The sequence below is a fragment of the Hesperophylax consimilis genome, chromosome 29, assembly GCF_061612785.1.
Source record: "Hesperophylax consimilis isolate HC1 chromosome 29, BYU_Hcon_1.0, whole genome shotgun sequence".
In the NCBI taxonomy this organism is placed as follows: Eukaryota; Metazoa; Arthropoda; class Insecta; order Trichoptera; family Limnephilidae; genus Hesperophylax; species Hesperophylax consimilis.
In genome coordinates, this window is record NC_142864.1 from 20,080,311 (window position 1) to 20,104,658 (window position 24,348).

A 24,348-nucleotide genomic window follows, 5' to 3' on the forward strand; every position below is an offset into this window, starting at 1 on the left:
CAACAGAATGACTTGACTGCTTAATAATAATAATAATTTCAGCTGGACATAGCAGTGTGTGCAATGCTCTGCCTGCCATAAAAGTTTAAATTTAAGTTGATACATAAAAAAATCAATAAAGAAATAAATAAAAATAAAAATAATAAAAAATGAATACATTGATGAGCATATTAGGACTTTATGGTGGCTTGAGTGAAATTCTCCATCTCCGGTGTAGAGGCGCTCCCTGCCACTGGGCAACGGCCTGGACAAGAGTGTTGTCCGATCTCTGGTAGCGCTGACTCGTCCCGGCTATTCTGTGGCGCATCAAAGCAGCGAACCCATGCACCCTTCCTTCGGTGAACATCTGTGAGGCGCTGCGTCGCCAGGGGAGGCCAAATAGGGCTCTGTATGCGTGGTTGTACTGTACTCGGAGTATGTTCATGACGCCTTGTGTGTATGTCGTCCATAGCTCGCTAGTGTAGAAGCTCATACAATATGTTTGGAAAAGTTGCTTCTTCACCGGAGGACTGCACTTGTTGAATCTTCTGGCAAGCATGTTAGCTCGCACACTCAGTACTCTTCTTTGACGTTCTATGTTTTTTTATCATTTAGGTCATCGGTGATGACATGCCCCAAATATTTGATTTCAGGTTGGCCCCGCCGAGACGTTTGAGTGGAATGACAGTGGGACCAGTATTTGCTTTATATATCAGCAGAGATGACTTTTTAGCATTGTACATCATCCCGTGACTATCAACGTAAGCTTCACATATTGCCAGAAGTTTTTTCATCGCTCTTACCGATGGCGATGGAGCTAGTATGACCATGTCGTCTGCATAACTAATATTTTTCATACATACCCCCGCAATATGACATCCGATTCTTGTTGTATTTAGTGTTTTACTAAGTTAGACTAGAATACAAATAAAAAACAAATTACTCAATAAAATATATAAATGTAAACTACTAAATATTTTTTTTCAATAGAAATGTATGAACGCGTGAAGGAAACAACTTTTTAAAAATACAGTATAATAGCTTAGATTATCTGTGACCTATTACCTACAATATAAGGTATACCAAGAATATACACATTTTTTGCTTGTAGCTTCCTCTTAACAATTCTGCATTGACCATCGACACTTATAGTTCAGCAACTATCTTTTGACGTAAAACTGCATCCACGATCTTTTATACTTACATTTACCTCAAATTTGTTATCTTCTCCGTAATATATCGGAGGATAACAATTTTACGGAAAACTTGAATAAATAAATTAATAATTACACTTCTAGACACTATCTGTTCAGTGACATTAGTTATAAATTACATCTTCGACTTCTCTAAGGTCAATAAATCTTCGCAAAGTCAATTAATATTTGCTGTAGCTGCATCATCATTTAAAATTATTACCTATGGTCTATGGATAAATTATAATAATAAAATGTATGTTTTTAGTTGTATTTCTGCTTTATCTGGAGAGACATAGCTTTTGATATCATTTTACTTAGTTCTTAAGTTAAAATAATAGTGTTATTAACGTTATTCCGAGAATTGTGACCGATTTGGAAATTGAGAGCAGAATCTCCAACAGATGGGTAAATACCTTTCACTTCTTCCCCTTGTGCCATTTGGTCCAGCATCTCCTCGCACAGACTCTGTAGTCGCTTCTCCCAACTTAGCCTGGAGAGGCCCACCAGACGTCTTCCTCTGGAATCGCAGTCAGGATTTTCAGTGAAAGTTGTTCATCTGATAAACTTAATTAATACATGACTATTCGGGCATATATACCGATAGATATTTTCAAGTATTATATCCTACCTACCCGTCCTTGTAACCCTGTGACCTGGAGAACCCTCCCCCTTGCAACTACAACCAGCCAGTAGACTCCCTCGAGATGCAGAACTACTCCATTCCCACTTCAGAAGGCAGTTACACGAGACAGGACAATCAGAGCTTTACCAACACCGAAGCTTTCGACAAAGGATCCAACCTCCTCATCGAATTGCCAGAGAACGAATACTTACAGACTTTTGACAATCAGGAAATCGACAGCCATCAGTACAATTTCCACACCGCCGCTGTAAGGTTGCATTCAAAGTATTAAGTGCAATTACGCCGTGAGTTTCTTTACGTGCTGGCTAAGAGGAACCTTGAGGACACCATAACATCCTCATATAGATCCCGTTCGTTCCCCTTTCGCTATACAATATTGAAGGAAGAAATTCGCGGCCGGAAATATATCCGGTTATTTCCAAGAGCTATCGAACCATGACCAAATAACCGCGTAGCAGGGATTCGATGTAAATCACTCGGTTCTAGACAAAAACAATATCACATCATCAAATATTCCCGTTTGATATTCAACTTCAATGAGATTCGCTGATTTATTTATTTATTAATGTTCTCCATAAAACGGTTTTGCACCAAAATGTTACGAAGAAGTTCACAAATTTAAGGTACATGTAAGTATAAAGGGTCGTGGGGCAATTTTATTATTTTGTGACGTATGTCAAAAGATAAGTAGTAAGAAAAAGTGCATGGGATCTCCCACAAGTATACTTGTTAGGCCCATATGTATAGTAACCTCTTTCAATAAAAGTGTAATAGTTCCAGAGATTACTTGAAAAAAATGTTTGCCTAAAAATGATAAGGTGTTGAAATCAAAAATTTCTTTTAAGACCAAAGATGGATATGGGAATGGATAGTACGTTTATTCTCTCGTATGTAGATAACGTATAAACCTCTTTTTTACTTTTTCTATTTCTAGGATAATGTTTTATTCGAAAGGCACCCAAATAATTGAGCTTTATTCCGGGAAACTGCGAACAAGGGCTACATATGTTTATCGAATTGCGATTCCATTAGTAAATGTTCTTGCATTACAAAGACAGCATTTTCAGCAGATTCATTAACTAATGAATAATACATTAATGGTCAATGATAGATTTATATGTTCAACGTATCCTAAAATTAAATACTTTTTTAGAGAAAGAAAGCAGACAAAAGAACCTTTCGTATTTTAATATTAGGTACAAACGGAAATACGCGATTAAAAATATTACAAAAGCTTACACCAGTTTACACTTTACACATAAGTAAAAAACACATTTTTTTTAGACAAACTTGTTGCAGAGGTTATTGCCAATCACTTCCTTTGTTTTATGTGAAAATAATTATTTAAAAATTGGCAAACCTTGACCAGTTGATTTGTTCGGCCGTTTTCTATTTCAAATTATATTGTAGCGTCCAGGTTAAATTTTTTTAATGCAGAGAGAAAGCTTGGTGTTATTTCTATATAAATCTGCTTACATATTATCTGATGGTAATAAATAGGAGATAGAACGATTTTTATAAGAACCTGTCATTGGTGATAGATATAGCACTCGTGACTCGAGAGCTTGACCATTTCGGATCTTTAAACTTTTGTGGCTCCTGTCAATCTGTCAAAAGTCTAATTTCGGCATCTTGGACCCCTTTTATGTGAATCCCCAGTTGGGGTATGTCGTGAGGCTAAAGATAGGGGGGAGGGGAAGCAGATGAAGGAGGAAGGTGGAGAAATACAGATGTGGTCGCTAAACACGACTAAAGCCATTTCAAGAAACGGTTCGATTCTGGGTGGTGGTCTTTCACCAGGGCAAAAACATGCTTTTTGGAGAATAATGAGTATTGCTAATTAATTAAAAATCTCTTCAAACTATTGGTAATCCGGTTAAATTCTGAATTGCGGGCCAAACTTTTAGTAAATTCCTAACATATCAGAACACGTGCTCATGCACTTTCACTTGAAATAATAATATACAATGACGAAATTCGAAAATATTATGATTTTTTTTAATACGTGTACCAACATTGTGATCGTTCGTATTTTACTTAAAGTTTATTACTTCCTCAAATTTTGCAAATTCACTTTGTGGCACCATTTTATTAATAAAATAATTAAAACACTTTGTTTTTACCACGATAATCTTTATTTTTTAAATAAAGTCAACATGTTTCGAGAACGATGTTCTCTTCATCAGAACAATTAATGTACTAAAAACTAAATTGTCAAGTATATAGAGACAGGTGTGGGTAGAAAAGGAAGTAGTGTGGGGGTGCGGGGGGGGGGGGAGGGGGGTTGAGGGTAGGGGTGAGAGGTGGAAAGGGGAGGTGCTTAGAAGATCAAAGACAAAAAATTACAATGGAAATATGTTTAAGACAGGGTTATTCACAACCATTAATGGTTATAACTCCAAATTAATAGACGACATACTAAACAAAAAATATAAGAAAAAATTTCACTTGTCCTACATTTACCCATTGCTTAGTGATAATATTAAAAAGCAATGGAGAAAAATATTGTTTGAAAATCATCAAACCTCTAATTTAATAGGTAAAAAAATCCTAATACAATACAGCCAGCTTTTTATACTAATAATAAATTGAAAAATTATATTCTAAATAACAAGGACAAAGACTTAAAAATGAAAAAAATCCGGAGTTTACCAATTGAATTGCAATGATTGTAACCATTTTTTCATGGGTAAAACTTGCAGAAATTTTGAAACAAGGATTAAGGAACATTTGAGATGTCTAAATAGCAATAATTATTCGGAATTTGATAACCATCTAATTGAATTCAACCATTCGTTTAACATAAATACTGGTTTTAAAATTTTACACACTAATGTTGGTGGTTTTCAGTTAGACCTTTTAGAAATATTAGAAATTAGGAAAAATGTCAATAGAAATTTAAATATTATTAATAATCAAACTAATTTTGTGAATAACCCTGTCTTTAACATATTTCCATTGTAATTTTTTGTCTTTGATCTTCTAAGCACCTCCTCTTTCCACCTCTAACCCCTCCCCCCCCCACACTACTTCCTTTTCTACCCACATCTGTCTCTATATACTTGACAATTTAGTTTTTAGTACATTAATTGTCCTGATGAAGAGAACATCGTTCTCGAAACATGTTGACTTTATATAAAAAATAAAGATTATCGTGGTAAAAACAAAGTGTTTTGATTATTTTATTAAAGTTTATTAAGTTTAATTCATTCGTTAAGGGCCTGCAATCCTGTTTTAACCTGATTACGGACAATTTGAAGAGATTCTTAATAAATTAGCAATATTCAATGTATTGTATTTTATCTCCGCGTAGGTTCCATTGTGGTCAGCGTGCTAACTGACATTTGTATGAAGAAATAAATTAATGTGGTTTGATTAAATTCTCTGGAATGATTCTCATCAATGCATGTGCAATAAATGATCTCTAAAAATACTTAGAATAACGCTTGCAACATGTAATAAATTACCTAATATGCGTTTACCTTGTAATATTAACGATCGGTGCTTTGTGTGTCACGAAACATCAAAAATGAATAGAGCCACGTAGTACTATTTTTGTCACAAAAGACGTTGTAACTGTTTTTCTATTATAGTCAAAAATGTAGTGTAAACAGTTGTAGAAACAGAAAACATAAAATTTTCTCTTTGTATTTAAAGTTTTGCCATTTACGCTCCCGAAATAATTTATTGTTTATTGTGGTATTTTAAGTAGGTACATAGTTATCTATGTCCTAATACAATCATTATATACATATACATATAATTATAGTAACAGATTTTAAAATGAATCAATCACATATTTTCGTAATTTAATTTTAAATGTTTTTATGTTTTCTTCTGATTTTATTTCTTCTGGTAGCTCTCCAAATATCTTCAACGCTCCGTACATCAATGACTTTTGACTCTGTGTTTTTTTTTTGCTGAAGGAGAGTCTCAATTCATTTCTTTTCCTCGTCTCATGTGTGTGTTTGTTCTGTAGTTTATCAATTTTTCTTAGGAATTCACTAGACGTATGGCCATTGATTATCTTGTAGATTAAAAATATTGTATTAAAGTAAATAATTTGTTTAAATGACAAGATATTTAACTCCTTCAACATGTTCTTAATTTTTGTGTATCTATTTTTCTTCAATATGGTTCTCATTGCTCTATTTTGTAGAATTGTCATTTGTTTCATTAAACCGTCGTTGGATAAGAATAGAATGCTGCTACAGTAATTTATGTGTGGTACAATAATTGCGTTGTACACATTTTTACTGGAAACTGTGTTAAGGACTCTTCTTATTCTTCCCAACATTGAGATTTTTTTGGCAATCTTTTTAATAATTTGTTTTGTATTTTGAGAAATAGTTAATTTGGATTCAATTATTACCCCCAAATATTTCATTTCAAAGTTGTCTTTTTTTGTTTGCGTTACTCGTTTTCCAATGTTCATGAATTTTGTTTTGTTTTTTAATTATATAAACAGGAACCGCTTACCCGGTTAAGGTTTGACACAATATATTGCAGAGAAGATTACAAATTAATCATTAAGTACTTGTAAGTATAAAAGGTCATTGATGCAGTCTTACTATTTTACATTAGTAAATGATCTCGCATTATAAAGAACAAATTCAAGATATTTAGTTGGCGCGGGAGACATGTGGGATGTCAAACATGTGGGATGTTAGACATGTGGGATGTTAGACATGTGGGATGTCAGACATGTGGGATGTCAGACATGTGGGATGTCAGACATGTGGGATGTCAGGCATGTGGGATGTCAGACATGTGGGATGTCAAACATGTGGGATGTCAGACATGTGGGATGTCAGACATGTGGGATTTGAAAGAGAGATACGCTTCGAAAGTCAGATTTATTTATATGACCATTTTTGTTTTCTGTGTCTTCTTCTGGTTAATATTTTCATTAATAATAATATTTGGCTGATTTCTGTAGCGCCGTTTTTGTGAAAAGTCACCTCATGAGACCTTGAGAATTATTAATATTATTTTCAACAATTAGTATCAAAATACATATTTCATGTAGATAATATAAATACCAAAAGTTCTAAACATACTTTAACTACCAGAGCAGCAAAGCAATGACAGTGGCGACCTCACTTCATTACAGAGCTGCTTCCGTAGTCCGTGCAGTTTGGTCGGCGCGTTTCTATTCCTTATCTTGTCCTTGGTTCTATTACTTTTGTATGTTTTGCAGAGTTTTTCTTAATGGACATCCTGTGGGCGGTTGGAGAAGTGTCTCATCGTATTGGTGGCCTCCTTAATCCTCGTCGTCGTGGTACTGGCTGTCCTGTACGCTTCTCGCGCCCAGTCCCCTGGTAACACTACTATTATCACATCACAGCATTTAACAATTGAATAACGTTATATCCAATAATATTCTTGTTTTGAAAAATAGGTAAAACCATTGATGAATTAAAGATATTATTTGTATGTTATTAGTCATTACAAACATTATATTTAAAATACAATAAACGTGCAATTCTTTCGATTTGCCCACTTTTAATAATAATACAATTACGCTGCTCTGACATAAATGGATGTATTTTTCATAATTTCAGATTACACTTCCCAGTCCATGTGTCTGACAGACACTTGTATCTACACAGCGAGCGAGATGTCCAGGTCTTTGGACAGTAAAGTGGATCCCTGTGACGACTTCTATGACTTTTCCTGTGGGGGGTGGATCAAAAACAACCCCATCCCCGAGAGCATGTCCTCATGGGGAGTGATGGAAGGGGTGGTCAAGCAGAATCAGCTTATTCTCCGGAATGCTCTGAGTGAGTTAAAACTAATGCGAAGAACACATTTGAAGAGTATGTGACGGTGACGATGACGATTGACTCCACTGTCCAAGCTCCGCACAAAAGTAAAACCATGGATATAAACTACCACAACACGGGCATTAGCCTAGTATGGTAGTTAAAAAAAATGTCTAAAAATGTAACTTGTAAACATTTATTAAATAATAAAAAATAAAAATAAAAAAAGCACATGGCACGGCTAACCGTTAACAACTGAAACTCATTTATGTTGGTACAGTTCGGGAAGAACTGCGACGCATTACTTCCTATCCCCATCCTATCTTCCTATTCCCTTTACCTTCATGTTAGTCTAATGTAAAATAAAATTCCTGTACTCACCAATATTACGTGTTCTTGGAACAATATAGCTCTATCTAACTATTCGACCAAAATTGACTTTGAAACCGGAATCTTAGAAAAAAATCTCTTTAAGCCCAATGTAAAATATGTCCAACATCTTTGGGAGGTCGCAGATAATTGTGCAACAAAGTTCTATGTGAATAACTTCGTATATGTATTTTTCTTAGAACAACAAAAACCATTTGCAAATTTTACGGAAAACTTTTATCTGCCATGGATACATTATTTTGGAGTTGTTCAAGCTTATTAGCTTGGGACAACAAGGTTCCATCTGCCACATGCGTGAAACTGAAAAATAAATGGAAAATAACATTCATGAAAAAGGGAGAACATTTTGTAACAGAATTTTCTTTTGGTTTAAGAACATTATTTTTTATTTACTTATTAATTGTATTTTAGCCATTTGTACATCGAAGTTTACAAGTGCCTAATTTGTATTAATTACATACTTACATTATAAAACTTCTATTGTTAATTGCATTTTCTTTCTATCAATGTGGCTTCTACAATTCAGCCTGAATCTGTCAATTGTTGCAGACTTTACGCATTGTAATATTGCATTCCTTTATACAGCTTTGTGTTTATTTTGCAGTGTAAATATCCTTGTTATATATAGTTTTCTTTGAAAAATTAAGTTGTTTTATGTATAAATATCATCGTATTCAAGGTGAACATCTGTTTAACTGTTAGGCAATTTAGTTCCTTTAACATTTTAGTTACTTTTGAAAATCTATTTCGCCTAAGTATTATTATTACTTAATCTTATCTATTTGGCTTACATCAGCTTAGATAAGTCATTGATCCACTTAATCGTTACATGTCTATCTCGGGCGACCTAGATACAATCACGTCTCATTTTTCCACACTTAAGTATTTGACACACTTGATTATGCCATATCTCTCTCAGGCGTCGCTGTCCTACGTCTCCTACCGTTCACTTCCTCTCATCCCATTATACTCCTTTATGCGTTCATCCGCTCTTCGTAATAAGTTATACATCCTGCAGGAAAACCTGTGTTGAACTGAGTTAACGTGTATTTGATAGTTATTGCTAGGAATTGACTAAATTATTCGTTATTATGTTAAAAAATAAATTTTATGATTTAAGATTTTCACGGCCAAAAGTATTTTTGTTATTTGTTTTTGGGGTTACGCCGTGTTGCGCTAACTCCTTCTTTAGCCAACTTTTCGGACAACCTTGACAAAAGAATGGCAAAGGTAAGGTGCCAACGATTCCAGTTCATCTCTCTCTAAAAAAATCCTTTAACTTCATAATTCTAAATGTTTCTATTTTTCAGATACGTTATTAACGGATTCTTCACCCTGTCTGTTGAAGAAGATGCTCACAATTCATCGAAAAACATTATTACTGTTAGTCCAATAAAGTTTTACAACACACTTTTCTAAAAACTAATGAAATTTACACCGAATGCCTTAAGAGAATCCCCAATAGTAAAATTATTATTATTATTCATAATTACAGGCCTGTTGATTATTTTAACCAAATCTCTCTGTATTACAACATTAAAGGAAAGATAAGCAAAATACTTGAGTATTGAAACAAATATTATATTCTATGGCAACCGAGTTTTTGAAATATGAAAGTTAACGCCAATGTCACTTGAATACCATTGGTGGTTTTTAGATGAGTAGAATGTAAATATTTTTTTTACAATTATACTGGGCGTATGATTGTTTATAAATCTGGCTCGAAGGACCAAATAACATACGTTAACCGACAATAACTCAGCTTACTAAAACATAAAATTATCAAATTATCTTTACATTTTCAGGTCAGAGAAGTAAGTTTTGAGATGCCATATCGAAACAACTATTTAAACAAAACGGCCAACAAAAAAATCTTAGACGCATATCTCGAGTTCATGACAAAGATATCCGTGCTTCTGGGATCCAACGAAACTGACGCCAGAACACAGATGCTCGACGTCATAGATTTTGAGACGGATCTGGCGAACATCACAACTCCTAACGAGAACTTGCCGAATGTGGAGCAATCATACCAAACCATGTCCGTGCAAGAGTTGCAAAAGTTGATTCCTTTCATCAAATGGCAGGATTACTTCAACGATGTGTTCAGAAAGGTGTCGAGGAAGATAAACGCTAAAGAGATAGTCGTGGTAAAAACTAAAGAATACTTGGTGAAGTTAAACACTCTGGTGAATGAGTATGCATCAACGGAGAGGGGGAACAAGTGAGTTATTACAGATTACAAACTTATCTTATGATGTATTAGGCACTTAATGAGCTGGCACCATCGTCCAGGAGTGATCTCCGAGTGTGGAACATTCCTACACAATGCAAATTACGCTCTGGCTGGCCGAGTTTGATGCCTCAAAGGGTCTAGTTGAACCCTCTCGCGAGAATGTTGAAAATTTTATGGAAAGAGCATTCAACGCGCTGGGATCACACTCTTCAAATGGCCTACCATTAAGTGAAGGGTTAAAATCTTAAAGAATTGATTTTACGCACCTTTAAAAAAAAGATACGAGTATCTTGTATAATAAACAATGTACAGCGCTGTTGATTTGATCGAATCACGTTTGTGCATCGTCCTTTAGTGGTATCTGCGTTATCTGGCTAGCTCTGGCTGAGTCGTCAAAGATGCTTGTCGAACATCTGGAAAGAGCCTTACACCGGCTGGGACCACATTCTTCAAATGACCTTCCATTTAGTGAAGGATTAAAAACTGGATTAGAAAAAAATTATCGCAAGTTTTTAAAAAATGTTACGATTTATGTAATAACCAATGTAAAGCGCTAGTATCTTGTATAATAAACAATGTACAGCGCTCTTGAGTTGATTGAATCACTGAACAGCGCTATACCCGTATAGTGAAATGTTTTTACTTTATTATTTTTTGGTAAACTAATTTTTTTAAGACAAGATTTTTTTTATGCATAGCACAAAGGGTAACAATTATTTTACAAGCAATAATTATTCGCCTGAAACACTCATCCACATTGAAAAATCTCCTGATAAAAGATACATGACGCCAACGGGACACGAACCCGTGTCCCTTCGATTTCCGGTCGACAGCTCTGACCACTGAGCTATGGCGGCTTATCTCTTACTCGCGAAATGATTCAATATATACTAGTCCCGTTGGCGTCATGTATCTTTTATCAAGAGATTTTTCAATGTGGATGAGTGTTTCAGGCGAATAATTATTGCTTGTAAAATAATTGTTTTTACTTTATTCAGTTACAGGTACAGTAAATATAACTCCGGAACAATAAGTGTACTATTTATAAAGCACATTTGGTAGACGACCAAAATGGAAATGTCTTGTATATCTCCAATCGTGTCGTGTATTCACCAGAGACCTTCGTTCACTATTGTTCCATAGTTTCCGACCTACGTTCTTAACACACCTCTACAGACTAACAATAATTACAACATGATGTTTTTTAGCAACTTAAAATTTAAATCAAATCATGTTTCATTTTTTCTGGTAGTCTTTCTACAGAGTGATCAGGTGTTCCTGGGTCTGAGTCGGCTGGACCATGGCTCCGAAGTTCTCGCCTCTGGTATAAACCCGGTAACAGAAATTTCTCCGGTATATCTGGTATCTGCCAACCTGTTAGTTTCAGTCACGTCAAGATGAATGTCGCTTATTTTACATCATTTCACATCAACAGAAATTGATCAAACTGGAGATAACAAATACACAGATAATCTTTCTTTCTCCATCATACAACCAAGCAAAACAGGCCTTTGTTTAAAGATGGTCATGGTCAGCCACGCGATCCGCGCTGCTTGCTGTGTATGGTGGAAGAAATCGGAGGCGATGGGAAAGACATTAGCTATAGCAAATTATTTCGGGGATCCAATTGTTATTCATAAAATACAACTGGTAGACGGTCAAAATGGGAAGAGAGCGACGAACACGCGTACTGGTCTTTTTATACCTCCGTCCGCATCGTTAATGTAACAGAGACATTCGTTTACTATTAATCCATAGTCTTCGACCTATGTTCATTACTAGACATCGGATTATATGCATTTGCATATTTGCATATGCAAATGCATATAACTCTCGAGATTACGAGGTTAATGCATATTTCAGCTTTTTTTCCCAAATCGTGCATATTTCGTTTAATAGTGGGAGGTATCATCTACGTATAGGGAGCTAGGTGACTTGGTTGCCTGTAAAATCCTAGAAAAAACAAATCATTCAACTGTTGCTCGTTTCATAAATGATTCCATAAGATCTTTGTTTCCCGATTGTTCTGTGGATGAAAAAATCTGCATGTTTGTTTTTGATGCTGCGCCATACATGGTAAAAGCTGGCCAAGCCTTGCTAATTTTTTATCCAAATTTACTACACATTACCTGCTTAGCTCACGGGTTTCATCGCCTTGCAGAAGAGATACGGCAAGAGTATGGGAATGTTAATAAATTGATTTCCTCTACAAAAAAAGTGTTTTTAAAAGCACCGTCGCGTGTGCAGTCTTATAAAGAGCAATTGCCAAATCTAGCGTTGCCCCCAGAACCCATAATTACTCGATGGGGTACTTGGCTAAATGCAGTATTATTCTATGCTGAAAATTTTGAGGCCGTAAAACAAGTAGTTGGGCAATTTGACAGTTCTGAGGCCATTGCAATTCATTCAAGCAAGCTAGCATTTGAAGACGCATCCATTAAACAGAATATCGCCCTCATCTCTACACATTTCCACAAGTTACCAGATACCATAAAAAAATTTGAATTAAAAAACCTTCCTCTAATTAAAGCTATAGAAATACTGGAAACAATGATCGAACTCGCCAACGCCCTTCCTAATTCAATATCAGAAAAGATTCGTAAAAAGTTAGACTCTATTTTGCTTAAAAACCCGAGTCTTGAAGATATGAAGAACATTAATGCCTACATCAACAGCATACCCTGCCTAAACAGATATCTCCAGAAATGGCGCCAAATTTTAAATTGTGTCCAATGACGTCAGTTGACGTAGAGAGGTCGTTTTCGGCGTACAAATTAATACTGGGTGACAAACGTCACAGATTTGAGCTCGAAAATTTGGAAAAATACTTAGTTGTATATTGTCACAAAAACTATGCATAATTTTAAGAATATTTCGCTGTTTTTGAACGGTCTTTAATTAAAATATATAAAAATATAAATGGTTTTTTGATTTTGCATTGTACCTATTTTGGGCAAATCAAGAGTTTTTAGTGCATATTTCGGCCTTTTTTAGTGCATATTTGCATGCATATTTTGGCACTTTGTTAGTGCATATAATCCGATGTCTATTCATTACATATACAGTTGATGGACGAAATCATATGTTGATCATTCATTTTTTTACAGAAACGACCAAGTTATTTCAACTTTTGCATTATGAATCGGTCTCTCACGAGTATAACAAAATTTATTATATGCTTCTAGTACCCTGAACAACTATTTCATATGGCGGGCGGTCAAATCTTTTTCTCCCTACCTCAGCAAGGACTTCAGGGATGCGGAGAACGCGTGTCAAGAGGCGGTGACTGGCTCCGAGGGCAGCGAAGAGCGGTGGCGCCATTGTGTCACGGAAACGGACAACGCCGTCGGTGGGTAGATCGTGTTTTTCCAAACAGAACAGAAATAGAACAGAAACTTGGCTACTTCTTGGTATAGCAGGCGTTTTGATACTGTAACGTACCGATGATATTCCAAGGTCGTCGGAGTATTTTACTATCTAACAAGTTTCTCACAGGAATTTTAGTCAAGAATTTGGGTCTCTAGCCAAGAATATGATTTCAAAGTTGATTGTTCGTTTTACTTGAGATCTGTGTAGGTTTGTTTTTTGGTTTCCTGTCATTTCCCTTCACTCTCTTTGCTTCTAACGGCCAAATAGCTTTTGATGTACAGTTTTACAGACGAGGATTTTCTGAAGATTTTTTCGCATTTTAACATCATTAATTTATTTTCCAGGTTTTGCGACGGGTGCCATGTTTGTCCGTGAGTCATTCAGCGGAAAGTCGGAGGCTGAGGCGATGATTGAGAATATTCGTGAGGCCTTCAAGAAGAACCTGCAGACCCTTAGCTGGTTGGACAAGGAGACCAGGGACCAGGCGGTTCTGAAAGAAGAAGCCGTCACCGAGATGATTGGTATGCTAATCTGCTTCTTTCATGGTGGAAAGGCTGATTGGAACAAAACGGCGTGAGTCTGTGAAATGAAACGGTACGAGCGGAAAATCATTATTGCTAGAGGTAGTTTCTAAAGTAAATGTATCCTTGATAGTAGTTGTCGACTTACGATAAGCGACATAGCGTGTTTTGTGAGACCCAGGTACTTCTTGAACAACTTCTGGAGTTACTTTCTAAAACTTTGCCTGGGGTGGCCGATTGGACGTTTTTGCTCTGGAAATGCCACCAGAGGATATCTCCAAGCGACCTCATCTGAGATTTTTCTATTTAATAGGTGAGAACATCATGGATCGTCGAGCTCCAAAATCTAAATTAGTAAGCAAAATCTTAACTAGGACCCTGGAACGTACTCTTTCGTTTATCATCCAGATTAATTATTTGTGCGGTTGTTAATTCAGATTCACAAAACAATCAGAGATTCACAAAATAAGGATCGAATCAATTCAAAAGGGACTCCAAACTCGAGCATTATCATATAGAACCGAATTTTCCACACTGACTGCTTACTGACTATAAAAAAAATATTTCAAATTAGAAACATTAAATAAAGGTTGTGACAAAAATTACATCAAATTTCTTTTTAAAATTATAAATAACTATGTAGAATCTTCCCTCTTGGCCACAATCAACATCAATTTTAATCACCGTCTACTAAAAACCCTTATAAATACCTGTATTCCTTTCCAAAGAACCAACTTAACCTTCTCCCAACCTCGTGTGCAAATGTGTCGATTTTATAAAGTTCACTGTAGTGACAAGATTCCGGACATATTTAGCGATAGCTTTTTTCTTGTTTCAACTTATCTTCACAACTCAAACGTTATTTTCTCTTGTTTTTTATTGTTGTTGTTTTACGCCCGTATTGTTGTATGTTAACATGTTATTGTACGCCGTTATTGGACAGATATTTTAATTATTTATTAATTGTTTGTTGTTTCATTGTAACTTTATCTAACCCTTATCTGCTGCGTACATTAAAAAACTAATATTTTTATGGAATTCAATTTACTCCCTCCCACCGTCCATCGCTTGAGAACTTGATCCCAAGATTCTTGAAATGGTCGACCTGTTTTAGCAGTGTCCAGGTGGCATTGATTTCATGTTTGGTCTTGAGTATCATTTGTATTTACGTGGATGATCTTTTATCCAGGTTACCCCGACTACATCCTGAACCCAAAGGAGTTGGACAAGCAGTACTTTGAACTGGATGTGAAACCAAACGAATATTACCAGAACAATATAGAGGTCAGAATGTTTCATCTGAAAAAGAATCTGGAAAAGCTGAACGAGCCTGTCAACAAAACACAGTGGGGTTCGTAACATCTTATCGGTTCATTTAATTAGGTTTAGAAATTTCATATTTAATCAATTATTTACTTATCATTTTTTATGGTAATAGGTACAGTTTGACAATAATGTGCAGAAATCAAATAAAGTGGAACATGAAAACTCTTTTTTAATGCTCAAAAGTGCATGTTTTCATTGTTTATCACTTTGTTTAACGGCCTCCATGGTTGGGTGGTTAGGATTCTTGGCTACGAATCCGCAGGTCGCGTTTTGAAATCCCGGCGTGCGCATGTAACTATTATGTGATTCTTTTATATTATTTATTAATAAAAAATAATTTGTAGTATATTAGCAGAATATTCCAGATTTCTGATTTCAGTATTGCCGTGGCGAAAGACAATTATTCAGAATTGAAACGTTGCTTGAAATGGATTTAGCCGTGTTTGGTGATCAGATCTGAATAGCCAGGTACTTCTCCGCCTTCCTCTATCCCACCTCCTTCCCCTCCCCTTTACCTGCCCCTGGTTCAGCCTCACCTCACCTGGTTCAGGATGGTTGGAAACAGTTCAATCTCTTGTGACGGTATTGCATAAAAAAATTAAAATATAAGTCGTTCAATTTTCGTACGTATTTTATATGAAAATTCAAAGGTATTTAGAATTATCTCTTTTCTGAAAGTACAACACATTTACATTGATTAATTACTACGCATTTTGCAAAAAACATGCACCTGGACCAAACAGTGTAAATGAACTCAATTCTACCTTTGAAATCGAAAAACCACAGACTTTTGCCAGACTATACTAATTCTTAAGTTTTTTTTCTCAGTCATGACTCCCGCTACGATGAACGCTCAATACTATCCCCCCGCGAACCAGATAATCTTCCCCGCCGGCATTCTGCAGTTCCCCGTCTACAGCAGCGAGAATCCAAAGAGCGTCAACTACGGAGCCATCGGCTTTATCATGGGCCACGAACTGACGTACGCCTTCGATGACCAGGGGAGGAAGTACGATCGGTGAGGACCAAACACGACATCCTCCTTAAAATCCCATCAAACAAGAACCAGAGATAGCATGAACGCCTTAAGGCTCTGAAATAAGCGTTTAAAAGAAGAAGAAGAAAACTTCTCCAAAGCTTTTGATACTTTGAATCACGATATCTTACTTATAAAACTTGCCCAGATGGGTTTTTCACTTCGGATGTTAGAGTTTTTAAAAAGTTACCTCAAGAACAGAAAACAATTTGTCACTCACGGAATCTTCCAATCTGCCGAATTTCTTGTTTTTTCTGGGGTTCCCCAAGGATCGATCCTAGGGCCTCTTCTTTTTTCCATCTTCATTAATGACATTGCTGGAGTCATTCGTTTTTCTCGCTTTCTGCTGTTCGCTGACGATCTAAAATTATTTCTTCTAATAAGAAATATTGAGGACTGCCTGCACGATGTTGATAACATTTCAGAATGGAGTCAACGAAACAAGCTTCATTTCAATGTCATGAAATGCGTAGTTCTGACTTTCACCAGAGCATTTAGTCTCACATACCACAGGTACACTATGCTCAGTCATAATCTCAAACGATTTTCAAACATAAAGGATCTTGGGATTATGTATGAGAATAAGTTGACATTTCGTCCTCATATCGAAGGGGTGTGCCAGTCGGCCTTAAAAATGTTAGGGTTTGTTCTCCGAACCGTCAGAGTTTTTCGGGATACCCGTGCTCTGAAGATTTTATACTTCTCCCTGGTCCGCAGTAGGCTGGAGAGTGGTTCGCTTATCTGGAATCCTCATGAGGTCTGGTGCTCCCTCATATTGGAGAGGGTTCAAAAAAAGTTTAAAAGATTTCTCTACATGAGGGAGTACGGCCACTATCCATGGCTCTACCCGACGAACTTTCTTCTGGGCATGCTGGGACTTCAATCCATGCAGCTCAGAAGGGAGGGGTATGCCGCTAACCACTTATTCAGACTGCTGCGAGGCTATATTGAGAACTCAGCCATATTGGAGCGCGTGAGTCTCTATGTTCCAGATGACTATCTTAGACTACGTCATCATAGATTATTCTATCTTCCTACCTGCAGAACTAACCTGCCAATAGTTCTTCCGGTAGAGAGGAGTATATTTCTCCTGAACCAAATCTCCTCCGAGATCGATATATTTGGCGTCAGTGAGGAGAGATTCAGAAGGGAAATTCTTCTGATTCTTGAAAGAGTCTCTCCACATTGACGAGATCTTTCACCACTGCCTGGGATTTTTTTGGAAATTCCACATTTCTTGAAATTTATTTTTTTAAGTATAAATACTTGAAAACAATCTTTTGTAAAAAAATTATATAACCTGATTTCCTATATGTATTAAACCCCTTATTTGTAATTGTGTAAGAAATTAATAAATAAATATTATTATTAAAAAAAAAAAGAAAAAAAAGATGATTTGAAGGGGAGATAAGTAAACACAAATGTTAGAGTGAGCGCGCTAATATTAAACATAAATGTAATCAATAATTTATAGGCGTAAGTGAAAACATTTCATAAAGCTCTCTAGCAGTATTTAAAGAATCACTCTGAATTTGTTCATGCCTATAACGTGTTAAATAACATAACCAGATGTGTTTTATATAACTACTTTTTTAACTCGGCAAATGCATATAGATTATGAGCTTAAAAACTAAAAAAGTTTTTTTTTTATTATTTATTGTTATTAAGTTTAATTTGTAGAACTCCATTTTATTTTTTATATATTCAATAATATTGTTATTGGGTTTATAAAAACAGTTTATTTTTAAACAAGTTCTGCTGTGTAGACAGTGTAGACTGTGTAGACAGTTTGATAATGCCTTCAGAGGGCGAAACAGCTGTCACGCGTAATAATAATTACACAGCAGAACTTGTTTAAAAATAAACTGTTTTTATAAACCCAATAACAATATTATTGAATATATAAAAAATAAATTAAAATAAAAAATAAAATAAAAAAAAAAAAATAATAAATAATTAAAAAATTAAAAACCTAAAAAGTATTCAAGAACAGATTGTTATAAAATGGTAAAAATTCGTTAAGCGGGGTCTTAAGGTTATCGCACACATATCAGCTCGACGTCGGATCGGCATCGGATCGGCACTGCTTCAACTCGTTTCACTAGCTCGTCCCGAGGTGAGGCGATGCCGTTACAATGGTGATTAGTTTGCGTTGTAGTACGCGTTTCATGCAAGCAATACTGAACAGGTCAAGCTGAGGCGATGTTGATCTGGTGCCGGTGTGATGTTTGTGCGATAGCCTTTAATGATGCATGTGAACATGGTTCAGAAATAATGGTTCCTGCTTTAGGATATAGTATAAACTTTAAAAGATAAAGCAAACAGCAAGCAGATAGGTACTTTGAAGACAAGACCAACAAGTGTTATATCTTTGCACAGGCCACAGACGCACAGACAATAACAACATGAGAGTGTAATACTGAACATTTAGGTTCTTTATTTATTTATTGAAGAAGCGATTTTTAATAATTCTAAATAATGAAACTAAATGGTATTTGCAGATTTGGAAACTTGGACAACTGGTGGACGAACGAGAGCATCCATCAGTTTGACCTGAGGACTACCTGCATCCAAGATCAGTACTCCAACTATTCCGAAAAAGGATTTCAATTGAATGGGAAACTGACAACTTGTAAGTTATCATATAAAATGCCAGCTCCTTCCTTCATTGTACCTACACAATAATCAAAAGATGGTGCGCAGCCTCACGTCTGTTACGGAGCACGAAAATGGTGTGATATTTATTTATTAAAAAGGGTAAATTCTAACAGGTAATAAATATAAGCAAATTAGTTACATAATAACAAGAAAATAATTAGTGCTTCTACAAAGTTCTTAGGACCTTTTTTTTTGGATTATGGTGTGGGCTTTTAACTTTGTTATTGTTTTTGTAGCCGAGAACATAGCGGACAATGGCGGCCTGAAGTCATCTTATCACGCTTACTTGAAGTACGCCACCACTGCAGCCAGGAACTACACTTTGCCCGGTCTCAACTTCTCGCACAGACAGCTTTTCTTTATTTCATTCGCTCAGGTAACCTAACCTAACTAACCTAACCCTGAATCAAATTAACTATCCGAGCCAGCGACATCAAACATACTAATTTAGGTTGTGTGTCTGGCAAAGTGTCATTTTCAAAATTGGAATTGTTTGTATGAAATGTATGAGTAATCTGAAAATATGTTGTAAGTCTAATGTCACGGTGTTTGAAAGAGAGAGTGTGTAATATAGTTATGAATTATGAATACTTGGAGCAGGTGGATGACTTTATATATTTGAGAAGTGTGTTTACGAGAGATCCGAAAGCTGACAGAGATATTGCAAGAAGGGTAAATATAATAACTAAAGAAGCGAAGCTAGCAGTCCGCAATGGAGTGCTGGTACCTACCCTGATGTATGGCAGTGAGGGATGGAACTAGGACTGATGAAGGTCGACTGAATACTGTAACAATGAATTGCGATTTAAAAATTATTGATTTGGTTGAAAAGTGCCTGAGTCTTTAATTTGTGTTAATGTTTCAAGAGCATTGTTAAATATAATTTTTAAGTGTAATTTAAGATCACTGGATTTTTTATTTGAAAAAATCCGACTATTCGACAATTTGAGATATTTTGGACCAGGAGTTACAATTACTCTAGAGTCAGAAACAGTTGGAAATACCCTTAGAGTAACTTTCATTGAAAAGCGGAATCATCTCAATTGAAATAAAGTGTTGTTTTCATTGCACCAAATTAACAATTTGTTGATATTTTCTCGCAGAATGATACAGTGGTAATTATTTTGAATACATAATTCTAAAATATTTGAGGTCATCAACAAAAAGTTAAAAAAAGTATGTCTCCAAATATGTTTATAATATCATTTATAAATAAGTTTGGACCAATGTGTGAACCCTTATTGCATTATTTTTTTTTTTTGAGAGGCGGAATTTTCCTTTTAACAATTTGTTGTCTACCAGTAAGAGAGCTCTTAAACCAAACTTTTCTACGTAATTGTAAAAAGCATTCACTTTGTGGCACATCATAATTTATAATAAAAACACATAAATTTGTTTTTGACCACGATAGTTTTATTTTCACTCTACCGGTTTCGGAAGATCCCTTCCTTCGTCAGGAGAATATTTAAAACTAATCTACTACACAAAATATTGACACATAAATATAAAAATGTTAAGTGTTTGAGAGAGATGTCGACAAAGTGGAAGGGGTAATTACGGGAATTCCAGGAAGAACAGAGCGGTTAACTGGAAATATGTCAAGAATAGGACTATAAGACAGATTAATTTGGTTATTTATTATACTGGAGTTATTATTGATGGCTTTTCTGATTTCAAGTGCTTCTAAATTATCTAATTTTTTGCCTTTATTACTACGGTGAAGAATTTTAACCCCTGTGTCTTTACTAAAAGTATGATCGGTGGAAATGAGATGATTGGCAAACTCCGAAAAATTATTGTTATTTAAACATCTTAAATGTTCGGTGATTCTAATATTTATATTTCTAGTTGTCTTACCTATGTAGAACGATTGACAATCATTGCAACATAGTTGGTAAATGCCTGAGTGGCTAAATTTGTGATCTTTATCTTTAGTATTTTTAAGTAATTTTCCCAAGTTGTTATCAGTATAGAACGCGGGTTTAATGTGGGTAGGCAAATTTTTTGTACTAAGTGAAGAAAAATTGGATATGTATAAGATTTTACGCCATTGAAAGGGATTTATGATTTTATTATTAGTTTCAGGTGTACCAAATAAAAATGTATTCGTCGAAATGAGTTTAAGTTTCTTATTCAGGATTTTATCAATTAAGTGTGTCGAGTAACCATTATTTAGAGCAATTTGTTTTATTTTTGACAATTCAATTTCGAAATTAACAGCTGATAGTGGGATTTTTACTAAGCGGTGTACCATTGAATGATAGGCAGAATGTTTGTGTGATATCGGGTGGTTTGACTTTTGACTGGTTTGATTCTGCCTATCATTCAATGGTACACCGCTTAGTAAAAATCTAACTATCAGCTGTTAATTTCGAAATTGAACTGTCAAAAATAAAACAAATTGCTCTAAATAATGGTTACTCGACACACTTAATTGATAAAATCCTGAATAAGAAACTTAAACTCATTTCGACGAATACATTTTTATTTGGTACACCTGAAACTAATAATAAAATCATAAATCCCTTTCAATAGCGTAAAATCTTATACATATCCAATTTTTCTTCACTTAGTACAAAAAATTTGCCTACCCACATTAAACCCGCGTTCTATACTGATAACAACTTGGGAAAATTACTTAAAAATACTAAAGATAAAGATCACAAATTTAGCCACTCAGGCATTTACCAACTATGTTGCAATGATTGTCAATCGTTCTACATAGGTAAGACAACTAGAAATATAAATATTAGAATCACCGAACATTTAAGATGTTTAAATAACAATAATTTTTCGGAGTTTGCCAATCATCTCATTTCCACCGATCATACTTTTAGTAAAGACACAGGGGTTAAAATTCTTCACCGTAGTAATAAAGGCAAAAAATTAGATAATTTAGAAGCACTTGAAATCAGAAAAGCCATCAATAATAACTCCAGTATAATAAATAACCAAATTAATCTGTCTTATAGTCCTATTCTTGACATATTTCCAGTTAACCGCTCTGTTCTTCCTGGAATTCCCGTAATTACCCCTTCCACTTTGTCGACATCTCTCTCAAACACTTAACATTTTTGTATTTATGTGTCAATATTTTGTGTAGTAGATTAGTTTTAAATATTCTCCTGACGAAGGAAGGGATCTTCCGAAACCGGTAGAGTGAAAATAAAACTATCGTGGTCAAAAACAAATTTATGTGTTTTTATTACAAACTTTTCTAATTTCCAAATAAGATTATTATGGGAAACTGTATAAAAGGCTTTTCTATAATCAATTTAAACATAGTTTACTTGTTTTTTGCATAATCAATTTGGAAAGAGACCTGGCATAAATCCAAACTGGTATGATTTTATTTCTGTAAAAAAGTTAGTCCAGTATTAATTAGACTTTCAAAATGTTCAGGTATGGTAGATTAAATATATATTGGTTTAAGTCTTATAGACTTAAAAGTGAAACATTACTGCTGTGCAAAAAAAGTGAGTACACTTTAATGGAGATTGGTGCATCTACATGACCAACCGTTTAAGTCGACCATCGTCAGCGTTTGACTTAGGCCTGTAATTCAAATGCCGTTATGCTGTGAGTTGTCTTATTGCAAAAGCAATGCCAAAAAGTTTACTTAATATCTACGTACCTGAAGATAACAGTCACTTATCATCCAAGGTGGGGTTACTAGGATCTCTCATAAATTACGGAACGATCGTGTCTCTTAATCCTCTCTTTGCCTTTTCTAGTAGCGCTGTGATATTGTTTACTTTTTATACTTGCCGTTTTAACCGTATAACGTTCATCTTCACCCGGCACTCATCCATTATTGGTGATGCAAAGTTGTAAAAGAGTTACCCCCTTACTAATAAACGTGTTTTAAATTTTTCACAACTGATAAAACAACCATTTTACCGTACATTAATAGTTGTTCATTTGTGTAAAGCTTAAGCCCTAGAGTAGTTTTAGAGTAGAAAATCGAGTGTAACTCAAATTCATATCATTGTAGCCCTTTCTGGTAAAATGCTTTTTTTACGTCTAAAAATATTTTTTTTTACTTTTGCATCACCTGGGGGAGGGGAGTAATTTCTTCAGAAATATAATATCTTTAAAAATAATATGGGATTTTTTTTAAATTGCAGATTGATTAGCGAATAGTTTTTTCTAGGATTTTCTAAATTATAGGAATGTGATGTAAAACCCAACTTATTATCGCACATAACTCTTGTTTAGGGGATGTGCATTACTCCCCTCCGATGAGGGAGGATTGAGTTACAGTAATAAATTTCCACTGGAAAGTTAGTTTTTCAATAAAATATGTGCTAATTAACCCATAGGAGCCGGCAAAAATATTCAATAAATAAAAATGCATTTTTGTTAAGGCCAACACGTAGAAATTACCAAGCTTGATAATGTGGCATTTTAGTCTTCGTGTTTAGCAAACCCAGTAGAAGTAATATCCAAAAGAAAAATGAATGTATAAGGTTGACACTGCAATTGCAGTGGTTCGTGATGTCCATGGACACAATTTTTCATCCCTCCGGCTCCTAAGCTAAAAATATTTTTTGTGCTTACAATTGTCAGTTCACAATGTTTTGTATGTTTGACTAATGTCAGCATTTAACGACGAATGCCAACTCCTCGAACCAAATGGAACACGGTTTCAAGTCTCCGTCATTGTTGATGAGCTGCCTACTTTATTTTATTAAGTTAACGAATTAATCTTCTTCTTAATAGACTTGGTGTAACTCCATGACGAAGGAACAAATGGCCGTCACTATAAAGAAGGATCCTCACTCCTTACCTAAATACAGAATCATCGGTCCGCTTTCCAACTTGCCCGAGTTCTCTCAAGAGTTCAACTGTCCACTGGGTTCTAACATGAACCCAGTCAAGAAATGTGGTGTTTGGTGAACACTCTTACAGGGATTTCGAACCTGCAGCTGTTTTGGAAAATACAGATTTTTGGATTGAAAAGCTCGGCTATTGAATGGTCTTCTGGCCTCTGTTTCCTGCATCGTGAGTTTCTTCAAGACTCAGGTTCACTCCTTCTATTCCTCAAAAGACCTTCTACACAGCAACCCTGAAGACGACATAGACCCTGAGAAAAATTCTATCTCTAAGGGCATCCCATGTTGAAATATATATTTTTGTAATGTTGTCGTTGAAATTATGTTTTCAAAACAATTTTATCGGAACTAAATGTAGTTTTACACACTGTATGGATACAATGCACTTGAGTAG

General features: G+C 35.2%; 1 protein-coding gene across 1 annotated transcript; it reads left to right on the top strand.

Moving 5' to 3' along the window:
• The first annotated feature begins 1,879 nt into the window (after positions 1-1,879).
• LOC149409964 (endothelin-converting enzyme homolog) lies at positions 1,880-24,199 on the top strand. Its single transcript, XM_089649113.1, has 12 exons — positions 1,880-2,065; positions 7,058-7,139; positions 7,383-7,605; positions 9,284-9,356; positions 9,779-10,197; positions 13,395-13,558; positions 13,923-14,099; positions 15,289-15,450; positions 16,254-16,443; positions 18,963-19,093; positions 19,356-19,495; positions 23,842-24,199. Exons 1-12 carry the CDS (start codon positions 1,880-1,882, stop codon positions 24,016-24,018), a joined length of 2,124 nt encoding a protein of 707 aa, XP_089505239.1. The 3' UTR covers positions 24,019-24,199.
• Positions 24,200-24,348: the final 149 nt, after the last annotated feature.